General features: G+C 53.5%; 1 protein-coding gene across 1 annotated transcript in view; it reads right to left on the reverse strand.

Annotated features, from left to right (window-relative positions):
- The window catches only part of LOC129509498 (cadherin-23-like), a 322,243-nt gene that overhangs the window by 57,970 nt on the left and 252,094 nt on the right, over window positions 1-12,179 (reverse strand). The window contains exons 12-13 of the mRNA XM_055325089.1: window positions 11,950-12,099; window positions 11,338-11,496 (exon numbers count right to left, since the gene is read on the reverse strand). Of these exons, the coding sequence (XP_055181064.1) occupies window positions 11,338-11,496; window positions 11,950-12,099 (309 nt within the window). The remainder of the gene's footprint in view (window positions 1-11,337; window positions 11,497-11,949; window positions 12,100-12,179) is intronic.

Here is a 12,179-nt window from a genome sequence, read left to right on the forward strand (position 1 = left end):
CTATCAAACTTCCAATGGCATTTTTTTTCTCCACAGAAATAGAACAATCCTAAGACTCACGTGGAATCACAAAAGACCCCAAATAGCCAAAGCAATCTTGACAAAAAAGAACAAATCTGGAGATATCACATGCTCTGATTTCAAACTGTATTATAAAGCTATAATAATCAAAACAGTATGACATCAGCAGAACAGACACGTAGATCAATGGGACAGAATAGAGAGCCCAGAAATAAACCCATGCATATATGGCCAACTAATATTTGACAGGGGAGCCAAGTACACTCAATGGAGAAAAGGCAGTTTCTCCAGTAAGTGGTATTGGAAAAACTGGACAGTCACATGCAAAAGAATGAAACTGAACCACTGTCTCCCACCATATACAGAAATTAACTCTAAGTGGATGAAAGACTTGAATGGAAGACCTAAACCCATAAAACTAGAAGAAAACATAGGTGGTAGGTTCTTTGACACCAGGTTTGGGGACATTTTGGATCTGACTCCAGAAGCACAGGCAACAAAAGCTACAAATAAATAAGTGGGACAGCATCAGATTAAAAAGCTACTCCACGGCAAAGGAAGCCATCAACAAAGTGAAAAGGCAACCTACCGAAGGGGAGAGAATATTTACAAGTCACAAATCTGATAAGGGGTTAATATCCAAAATATATAAAGAACTCCTGCAACTCAACAGCAGAAAAAGATCTGATTTAAAAAAAAAAAAAAGGGCAGAGGACCTGAATAGATATTTTTCCATAGAAGACATCCAGATGGCCAACAGACACATGAAAAGGTGCTCAACATCATGGATCAGCAGGGAAACGCAAATCAAAACCATGATGAGGCATCACCTCACGCCTGTCAGAATGGCTATCATCATCAAGACAAGAAACAACAAGTGTTGCTGAGGATGTGAAGGAAAAGGAAGCCATGCACTTTTGGTGAGAATGCAAATTGGTGCAGCCACTATGGAAAACAATAGGGACCCCTCCCCCAAATTAAAAACAGAAATACCATATGATCCAGCAATCTCATTTCTGTGTATTTATCTGAAAAAAAAAATGAAAACACTATCTTGAAAAGGTATGTGCACTCCCATGTTCACTGCAGCTTTATTTGCAACAGCCAACATAGAGAAGCAACTTAGAAGTGTCCATCAAAGAATAAATGGCAACAGAAAACGTGCTGTATACTTACAACGGAGTATTATTCGGCCATAAAAAAAGAAGGAAATCTTGCCATTTGTGACGATGTGAATGGGCCAAGGGCATTATGCTAAGTGAGATAAGTCAGATAGAGAAAGACAAATTCTGTAGGATCTCACCGACATGTGGAATCTTAAAAAACAAAAACCCAGCTCACAGAGAACAGATTGGTGTGGTTGCCAGAGGCGGGGAGTGGGAGGAGGGCAAAAATGGGTGAAGGGGATCAAGAGCTACAAACTTCCAGTTATAAAATAAATAATTCATGAGGATATGATGTACAACATGGTGATTAGAGTTAATAACAGTACATGATACGTTTGACAGTCGCTAATAGACCTCAAAAGTTCTCTTAAAAAAAAAACCCAAGTCTAGTAGAATAAAATACTAGAGTATATTATTACACGTGGTAAGGAGGTACTGTTTTTGTTCTAGATATGGATGTGTGTGTATGTCCTGTGTATGAAGTTAAATGTAGTTTTCATTATGGATTATAGTAAAAAAAAAAAAAAGTTGAAAAACACCAAACCAATGGGCACAGGGACTTTGAGCCACTCCAGAAAGCGGCTAGCAGGAACCACAGCTGTCATTGCCTCCTACAGGGATTGTGCAGCAAGATTATGCCAACCCCGCCAACCCCGAATGCATAGGCCCAGCTCCACTTCCTCAAAAGCTCTGTGGGGCCCCTCCTTCCAGGACAAACCCTCAGGCTGAGGCCCAGGCCACTGCTCTGAGCCTCTCCTGCTCCTCATCCCCTCCCGGAGCCCATAACCTTCCCAGCAGAGGGCACAGGTGGGTTTTGTGCAGGCGTTTGGTTGACTGCATTTATGAACTCATTCTGCCCTGGCCATTCTTACAGCTACCTATTGTCCTCTTGCCCAGGGGGTCCATTTGCTCTGTTCTGGTGTCCTGTGAGCAACTGCCTGAGCAGGAACAATCAGCGGCTAACCTACTGAAGGGTGACTCTGACAGGCAGAGTGCAGGGGACCACAGGCTCTGGGCACAGGTGTGGGGGGACTCTCGGGGGGGGCAGGCAGTCACACATTGTTAGCACAGGGGACCTTCGGCACAACTCCTTTATTTTACAGATGAGGACATCAAGGCCCCAGAAGCCGGGGACCCGCTCAAAGTCACCCAGTGACCACAGAACTCCTGCGTCCCAGGCTCAGGCCCTGCTCATCTCCCTGGACTCTGGAGTCAACCGATTCCCACCAGAGCCCACCCACTGGTGGACCACCCACTGGAGCCCAAAGTGGGAAGGCACTAGATAGTGACCAGCAAGCAGGAGAGGGGTTTCAGGGGTTTTGGATTTGGACAGACCCAGGTTCGAATCCTGTTTGGACACTTGCTAGCTGGCTGACCCTGGGGCAGGTTCCTGACCCCTCTGGCCGTCCGTTGCTGGCTTCTGTATGGTGGGCTCAGATGAGACGATTAACGTCCTACAAAGGGTTTATCATTTGCTGAGCTCACAACACCCACTCACGAGGCCTGGCCTTTCATTTCTGTTCAAGGGGCAAAGGTCAGCGGCTGAGCTGCTCTGGTCCAGGATAGAGGATTCTGGGGGCATCAGGGAGGGAGGGTTTGAGGGCCTGACAGGTAATGAGGGCTTTCTCTCCATTTGCCAAAAGTCAAGTAGCTGAGTAAATGGCTGAACACGGTCAGATCCTAGGCAAGGTCCCGGGCAATCACGGTGTGGGTGGGGACGGCGGCGGGGGCAGGAGGGGCAGCGCTCCATCCTCACACAGGCCCTGCCATGGCTCCTTCCAGAAGCCCTAGGTGCTGGTGGGCTGGCGGCAGCCAACTGTGTGCTCTGTTCTCGCCTTAGCGCCTGTCCTACCTCTCAGCCCATCCCATTTTGGTGTTAGGGATTGATATTTAGATAAAAGAGATACACACAGTCAAGGAGCACCAAGGCCTGACAGAGGGACTTGACCCTTTAATCAGCAGCACCGCCCCCCCCCCCCCCCCCCCCCCGCCGCAGCAACTGCACCAGCCTTTCCAGCTGGAGATGAACCCAAGAATAGATTACAGGGATTCTGAAGTACATGCCCCAAATGGGGGCGGGTGTGCCTCCAAAGGCCTTTCAGGCCAGCTTCGGGGTGGGGGGGTGGGTGCTGGGGTGCTGTGTGTGTGTGTGTGTACATGCACGTGCACACAGTGTTTCACCTCCCTCTTCCCCTCCCCAGGCTGCAGATATTCAATTTTCTTTTAAACGGTGGGGAAATTGGAAGAGATTTTGTTCTGTTTAAGCACAGCTGGAGTCTCCCGTCTCAAGGGACTAGAGAACAATGAGATCAATTAAGATGCCCGCGGTGAAGGGTGTCAGAAGGGGGTGGGGAGGCCCAGCGCCAGGTACTGGGCGGGGGCAGGGGGCCCTTCTCAGGCAGGGGAAGGTGGGAGAGGTGGCCCAGGCGTGTCCGGAGGCCCAGCTTGGGCTCTCCCCTGTGTTGACCTCCCTGGCTCCATTCGGTTTTGCTGAAGTATTTGGATGAGGTCTGCTCGTCGGGTCGTGTTATCTCCCAGACTTACTAATAATTCATGTTGGCAATTTCTGTCACCAGCTTTATACGATGATAGAATCAAGTTGAACCGATGCTATCAGAAGTGGGGAGAGGCCACCGTTCTAGAACAGCACGGAGCGCCCTGGACGCTTGGCATGCAGCAGGTGCTCGTACCACTACCAAAGCACTGGCAACATGGGGGCCTTTCCATTCATTGTTCTGCAACCCTGCTGAGATGGGACTTCTTCTCCCCATTTTATAGAGGAGGAGACTGAAACCGTAGGGACCCCCTGGCAGTCAGTGGAGATGAAGGCAGATGGACCTTGCTGGGCCCAGACCTGAGCCGGAGCGCTGTCACCTGTTTGGGTGGAGCCATCACCTCCCACCTGCTCTCCCAGCCTCCACCCTGGTGCTTTCCTCACCCTCACTCTTCCCCACCCCTACTTCAGCCTATTCCCTACATGGCCACTACCTTGATCCATCAAATCTCTCTAGCTGTCATGTCCGATAGGCTCCCTGTCCTCGTCAGCCACCTCCTGTGACCACCTCTCCTCTACCTACACCACCAGGCTCTGGTCTCAAAGTCTCAAAGTCTCTCCCTGCAGCTTCCTCAGCCTGAGGCAGCTCTTTCCCAAGTCCTACCCCTCCACTCCTTTCTTCAGGCCTCCATCCACTGCCGCCTTCTGCGAGAGGTCTCTCCAATGGCCTCTGGAGAGAACATAGTAACACTGCCACCCCTGGTGCTTCCCACTGGCCCAGCTCGATTTCTCCCCATGACACTTCTCCCCATTTGACACACTCTGTGTTTCACTGATTCATCATCTGCCTCCTGCCCCTGGAACGTATGGGGATGTTTGTCTGTCTTGCTCACTGCCATCCTTCTAGACTCAATAAACAGCCACTGAATGGAGTATGGTAGTTGCCTCACCCCTCCCCCCCCCCGCCCCTGTGTCTTCTGCACTGGGAGGGACGGTGGGTAAGGCTTCTGGAGTGGAGACACAGGGGCTCACTGCTGTGCCCAACAGTAGCCAAGGAAGCAGGGTCAGCCCCTGCTCACCTGTCTACAGAACTGGGTTGAGGGGCTGGGTGCATTTCAGCCTCGACCTTGCAACCACATGCCCTGATTAGGACTGGGAGGCCCCAGGCCATCCTGGAATCTGGTGGCCATTGTGCCTCCCAGTGCCTTGCCTTTGTTCCTGGGCTGGGGTCTGCACCCCTAGATTCTGCTTGCTTTAGGGAAGTTTCCAGTGCAGTGGGGAGGAAAGGACATTAGCCACGGAACCCCTGAGTGGTGAGAATAGCCAGGGAAAACACCAAGGGGAGCTGGAAAGGAGGGGGACTGAACTGGAGCTCTAACTGGTTCCAAGACATCCACATTTGCGTAAATGCTTTGACATTCTTTCCACCGGGATTGTCTCCATCCTCTGCCTTTGGTGTAAACTTGCTTTGGTGAGTCACTATAACCAGGAGAATTCAGTGTAAATGACTATGTGAATTTGAGGCTGGGTCAGGAATGGCCACACGACTTCTACCTGGTTCTCTTGGGACACTTTCCCCCAGAGGCCTCCTCTGAGGTGGTGCTGCTCAGAACCCCTGTGTCTGTGAAGCCTGCCCCGTGGGGAGAGGCCGTGTGTGGGTGCTCACGATAGGCCCAGCCTGGGCATCAGACATGGGAGGGAGACGCCTCCAGCTGTTGGAGTCACCCTCGCACCCAGAGGAGCACAGAAGGGCCCCTTGCTGAGCTCTTTCCATAATTCCTGACCTACCCGATCCATGCGGGTAAGAAAACAGCTATCGCTTTATGCAGCCAAGCTCTGGTGGTTTCTTATGCAACAGAAATGGGAACAAGCTCTGTGGGTCCTTGCTCAGAGCATGCCACAGAGCAAGCATTAACCGAGTGCATGCTGAGTGTGGGAATGCATGGAAGCAGCAGAGAAGGGGAGGGAATGAGAAAGCTCCTGGAGCCAGGACGAGCTGTGTAATTTTTTTTTTTTTTGAGCTGTGTAATTTGTAGGGCCCAGAACCAAGTGAACGCATGGGGCCCCTTGTTCAAAAATTAAGAATTTCAAGGCAGTGACGGCAGCGCTTAAGGTCAAGCATGGGGCCTTCTGAATCCAGGCCCCTGAGCGCACGCCCGGGCCATACACCCTCCTTCACACCTGCCTTCCTCTGAGCATGCTGCTGGCTGGGCTCGGTGCTGAGCGCCCTCCCAAGCTGTCCCATCCCATTCTCACAACAGCTCTCCCAGACAGGACCTCTCAGCGAACCTCCCCCAGGTTGGAGACGACACAGGCTCCGTGGCCCATCAAGGGCCCATCTCGGCAGAGCTGGGCTTGCACACAGGCTGAAGGGGTAGAGGACATCCAGGTCAGGGTCCTCGAAGGCCACGGACAATAAAAACCCTCTCTGGACCACTGTAAGCCTTTGACTGCTTAGCCTTTGACCCCACGTCACCACTCTGGGGTCTCCCAGGAAACCAGCCGTGTGTGGGGGCAGGTGCTACTTTCCCCACCTGATAGGAAGGAAGACACACTTTGCAGGAGTGGCCAGCCCACGGCAGAACAGGGTCCATGACCCTGCCCAAGACATTACCGGTCTCCCAAGGACAGGCTGGGAAGAGGGGCAGGGCGGAGAGAGAGAGGGACCATGCCTGTCAGCCCCTACAAGGCCCCTTGGAGCCAAGCAGTAGCATTCGGCTCTGGGCTGAACAAACTGGCCCCACACCCACCCAGTCTTATGTACTTCTCCTTCCTGCTTTGATTCTATGCCTAGAGAAGAATCCCGTCTCGTCCGACAGTCCATCTTCTGCCCATTTCTACTGTGCCCCAGCTCCTTGGAGCAGGGATAGAAGGTCCTGGAGGGCAGTAAGATCTGCCCTAGGAGTAACCTCCTTCCCGGCTGCTGTTCCTTCTCAGCATCCCTCTCTTGCTGCCCAGCTACATGGAGCTAATAAATCTGGGGACATGAGCTCCCCGTTGCAGGAGGCGAGGCTGGCTCATGGCACATGCCGTGTACAACCTCTGTCAGCAATCTCCCAAATGCCTACCATGGGCCACGAGGATGGAATAGGGAAGTGAATGGGGATGTCTGACACAGGATTTATTCGCTATCAGAACAGCAGCCCAATGGTTATATTTGAGGTGGGTGCCAATGCAGGAGGAAAAGAGAAAGCTGAGCCCTATTTACGTCATGGGAGTGGAACTCCACCTCCCTACAGAGCCTATCCCTCTCTCTATATTCTAGCCACAGGGCCTTTGCACATGCTATTCCCCCTCTTTGTCCAATGTGCTTCCCTCCTTTCACTTCCCTGTTAATGCCTACTCAATTGCCGATTCCTCAGGGAAGTCCTCTCTGACTCCCGTCAAAGTCCTGTTATAGGTTTTCATAGTTCCCTAATCTCTCCATCATAGCAAGTAATAATTAAAGATTCATGTCTTAGTATTCACATCAGGCTTTCCCAGGAGACTATCAACTTCATGAGGCCAAGACTCATATCACCACTGTCCTCAGGGCCATGTGCCTGGCACACACTAGGTATTCAAAAAAACATCTGTTGGAAGGACGAATGGCTGGACTGCTTTCTTACCGTTCAGGAAAGCCTGCTAGGCACCAGGTGCCAACTGGACAGGCTTCAGGGCTGCCCCAAGTAGGAAGAAGACACCCCATAGCCTTCCTACCTGACTCTTGTCAGGTCAGGAGGTAGGATGGGAAGGTGAGAATCAGAGCAGCCTGGGGATATGAAGATGGAACCAACCACACAACCTAGAGAATGGGGAGCAACCAACAGGCTATAGGAACCTTTATACGTGTTCATGAACACAGACGTGTGCATTATATACACTCGCCCCAGAGCGCAGGGAGCTGCACACATGTGCATGCAGATACAAGAGCATGCCTGTGTCGTTTATGCACACACACACCCACGAATGCACCTCATGCACCCCCCCAAATATATGTGGGTACCTGTCCCCTGCACATCCCTCCCCTGCATGGTCGCCCTTCAGAGCCGGCTCCCACTGGCACTGACATCTGCCCTGCACTCTCCCTCCTTCCAGCAAGCCTTTCCTAGTGAAGACAGTGCTGGGCTGCCTTGGGGGTTCCTGCTTCCTTGGGCGAAGTGCTCTGGTCTCCCGGACTTGGTCTGCTCCTCAGTGAAAGTAGCTCACCCAGCTCTGACCCTCGGGTGGCTTGGGGCCTACAGAACTGGAGATTCACCTGATGGTGCCAGAGGTTCTTGAGGGGCTCGTGTGTCACCCAGAGACACAAGAAGAACCCCGGGGCCTGTCCACCTGGGTCCTGCAGCGAGCACTCCCCAGCTCCTCTCTTTACCCTCAGCTCTGAGCGTGAAAGGACAGGCTCAGTGGGCCAACCCAGAGCCTTCTGGATGGGCTGCCCCAGTGGACAAGAGCCCATGGCTAGGGGTCAGGCAGTCCTATGAACTTCAGCTCAGTCGCTTGCCAGCCCTGGGACCCTGGGCAAGCTGTGCGGCATGTAAGCTAAGCTTCCATTTCCTCCCCTGTAAAATGAGAAGGATGGCATGTACAGGGTTAGAAACACCAAGTGTGAAGGGCCTGCTTCCCGCCAGGGCTCACCAGAGTCGGCGCGGAAAGGATTATTGCAGCAGCAGAGGCGGTTTATCAGTGGCAGCTGCCTTCGGAGGTCAGCTTGGCCACCCCCCCTCCTCGGGGCATCACCACCCCAGGCACTGGGTCTGGAAGGAACCATAGACGCATCTTAGTCCCTCGTGTTCATTTTACAGATAAGATGCACGGAGAGCAGCAGCTTCTGCCCTCAATACCACGGTTGGCCGGGGGCAGAGTTGGTGCTCAGGGTCAAGCCTCTGAACCCTGGTCCCCCATGTTTTCCCCTCTGCCAGTGGAAACTCCTCTTTTGCTGTAACTGGGGTCTGAAAGAGGCTCAAAGCCTGGGCTGGGGGAGGTCCAGGGGGTGGGGAGGTCCAAGGGTCCAGTGCTTCCACCTGCCGGGAGCCCAGGCTGGAGGTGACAGGGCCTCCTCTTCCAGCTTCCCCACCCCCACTGTCAAACTGCTTCCTCCCCCGGGGCTGGGTGATGAGCTCACAGAAGCCCCGCCAGTGCCAGGGTGGGGGCTGGGGAGGCCCCTCACGGCAGGTTCTGTGCCCCAGCCCTCGGTGCAAATTAAAACATTTTCCTTTTCTTCATCATTTTTTTTCTGACACAACTGCCCATGAAACATTTTAATAACATCTGAGAAAAGGTCACAGAGAAGGAATTTCACAGTCCCTGAGCAGGCAGCTATAACTTCAGCTCCTCCTGCAGCAAAGGAGGTGGAAAGATTAGGCCGACCTGGGAAACGGCAGGGTGGGGGAGGCCAGGTCAGGCCGGGCAGGGTGCTGGCGTGGCTTCGCAGCGTGCTCCCTGCTAGAGCTCTGCAAGCGCACCGGGGGAGGCTGGGAGACGATGGTGGGTAAGGAGGGTGGCCCAGGGGATGCTGTCACACCCCACATTCACACCTCTTGACAGCAGCCTTGGGAGGTCTCATGCCCATTTTGCAGATGAGGAAACAAAAGGCTTCCAGGGGTGATGTGGATAGACTAGCACACAGCAAAGGCAAGGAAAGCAGGGCTCACAGTTTCCCACAGGGGCCCGGGGCTCCTGTAGGCACACAGGCCTGGTACTAGAGCTTGTCACTGGGTGAAACAACCCCTTCATTTCTGCATAGCTCATAACCCTGGGGCTGGCGGCGAGCAGGGGTGGGGGCTGAGAAGGAGGTGGGCAAGGCTTAGACAGACTCAAGAACTGGAGGCTGACCGGATGGGCCAGCCCTAGGTAGACACACTCAGAGGAGGCTAAATGCATCTGTTAAACATGAGAAACTGAAGAAGGGGTCATGGGTGGCACGCAGGCCCAGGAACTGCTCTAAGTGCTTGAAAAAAGCCCAGTTTGAGGATCTACTCTCCAGTGGCAGCCCCAGAGGAGACTGGGCCTTATGCATAGTCCCTGGCACTGGCAACTGGCCACCAGCCCAGAGGGGTGCCTTCTGACCCTTCTGCTCCCTAGGTTCTGCAACCCCTCCAGAGCCATGGCAACTTGTGCCTGCAAAGTGAGACCTCCGTCCCCAGCAAGAATACCAGAGAGGCATCCCTGGACACTCACCAAGCCTGACACCTGAATTCTTTGCCATGTGGTCCCAGGCCCGCTGGGGCCCTGAAGCACAGGCTGCTTGGGTGTCCTGTACCCTGATATTTGAAGATGGTTGCGGGGGTGGGGGGAGGGGGTTACAGACTCTTTTTGGGTCCAGGAGGCCAAAGCCTCTGCAACTTGCTCTCTGGCTGGGCCCCTAGAGGCTGCAAGAGGATCCACAGGGCCTCAAGCACCAGGTGACTGATTGCAGGGAGCACCTTGGCAGAAGCCGGCGGGACGGAAACAGCCACAGCAGACTTAGTGTTTCTGTCTGATGGCCCGCCTAGCTAAACATCTGTTTGAAATATTAATAACTGTCAGATGGGAAGGGCCTGGGGGCTCAATACAGTTTCACACCATCTGTTGGTAGAGTAAACAGACTTCAGAGTAGGGGCCCTGGGATCAGCAGGCAATGGCTTGGCTTGGCTTAGCTTGGAGTAAGGATGGAGCAAGAACTGGAAGCGAGGACTCCAAGGCCCTCAGAATGGGCAGAGGGGGGCAGCAGTGGGCTCAACTGCATCACATTTATTGAGCACCTACTGCGGGTAAGAGCCGAGCTTCCATAGCACACATCTGCCGCTTTGATCTGCTCGGCAACTGATCCTCTTCTGCTTCGGTTGAAGCCCCTTTGGCATATCCCCTTTCCCATTTTCAGCCCATATAGTTTGGATGGAGCTGACCCAGTCCCGGTTCTACCTGGGAAGAGTGTGAGTCATCTCTGGTAGATCAGGATCATGATGATTGGTTCCAGGATGGCCCAGCAAGGAGAATCAGCTCTGGGACTTTTGCTGGAACTACTGAAAATATTGTTTTCCCACTAAGGCTGATAAATTGGGAAGAAGCAAGCCTAGGGGTGCTGGTGTTCCTCTCGGCCAATGTAATAAAGCAGAGGCTGGTGCCAAAGTCAGATTCCTGCTGAGTGCCTGGGTCTAGCCAGGCCTGAAGTCATTTTTACTTTGAATGACATGAGCTGATTCTTCTTGGCTTGAACCACTTAAGGGTTTGTGTCCCCTGCCATCGAGAGTACCGACCAATACAAACAGACAGACACTGCAGGGGGCCCCTCATAAGTCCCAGCAAAGGGCAGCTGGGGATGGTCAGGCACCCTCAAGGAGCCCATTCTTCCCTGGTGCTCAGAGGGAGGGTGGCCCTCCTCAGAGATGGCTGGCCCCTATCCCTATTAGAGGGCACTTCCAGGGCTCCTGGCCCACCTAGGTCCAGTCTCTCTCAGGAACAAGGCGTCCTTGGCCCATCCCATCTTCCCCCTGGTTGATCCTCTTTCCACATTGTTGCCCTGACCATGGACACCCCATCATAAAGAGTCCAGATGCTTCCATACACAAACACCACAGCTTCTGGGGGCTTGGGGCACCCCCCTTCCCTGACTGCCCACGTTTCTTGGGCAAATCCCTTTGGTAACCTCCCTGTGGTCTTCCCCAGAGCTCAACGGCCCTATAGAAAAGCAGGACTCACCAGCACTGTCAGCACAGAGGTCCCCACGGTGACGTTCTCATACAAGCTCACGTTGTACAGTGGCTGGCTGAAGATGGGCCGGTTGTCATTCTCGTTGATGAGGGTGATCTTCACCTTGGCATAGCCCACGTGGTCGGGCACACTCTCATTGGCAAAGAGCTGGGTGTGCAGAGCAGGGCCCCGGGTGAGCTCTCCCATGCTCCCGGAGCCTTGTCCCCGTAAGTCACCCCAGGATCTTTGCAGTCCTAACCCAGAGTTCCTATCTGAGTCACTGCCCATACCAGGTGGGTGTTGCCAGTGAGTCCCTCCATCAGTGCTCCTAAGCCAGGGTGCCACTGATTCTGCTGGGGGCTGGGCTGGCAGAGGCTGGGCTCCTATGGGCTTCGGCGGCTATGACCATGCCCAGTAAAATTCTGCTCAATTCCCAGACCTTCCTTGTCCTCCTTGAAAAGGGGAGGCTCAGCCTCTGCCATGGGCTCAATGGATTTCTTGGAGTTGGATCCGCAGGGGAAGAATGGGGAGAGGAGGAAGGGGGAGTTTAAGGAGAGGGTATCACCCTGGGCCTCCCCTGAAAGCCTCCCACCTGGCAAAGAAAACATGAGAGGGCCTTACATCAAAGTCGTAGCGGTCCACAGTCTCGTAGTCCAGGGGGACGGCCACCCGGATACGAATGTCTGCTTTTCCTTGGACAGAGGTCGGGGAGATGATGAAGTGCTGGGAATTGTTCCCTACCAGGTATACCTCAAACATGCTGTTCAGGCCCTGGGGCAAAGTGGAGAAGAAACCAGTCAGAAAGGGTTCAGGAGGCCAAGGGTCCAGAGCAGAGTGGCTCTGGTTGAGGC

Source organism: Nyctereutes procyonoides, unplaced genomic scaffold, assembly GCF_905146905.1.
Source record: "Nyctereutes procyonoides isolate TBG_1078 unplaced genomic scaffold, NYPRO_anot_genome, whole genome shotgun sequence".
NCBI classification, from domain to species: Eukaryota; Metazoa; Chordata; class Mammalia; order Carnivora; family Canidae; genus Nyctereutes; species Nyctereutes procyonoides.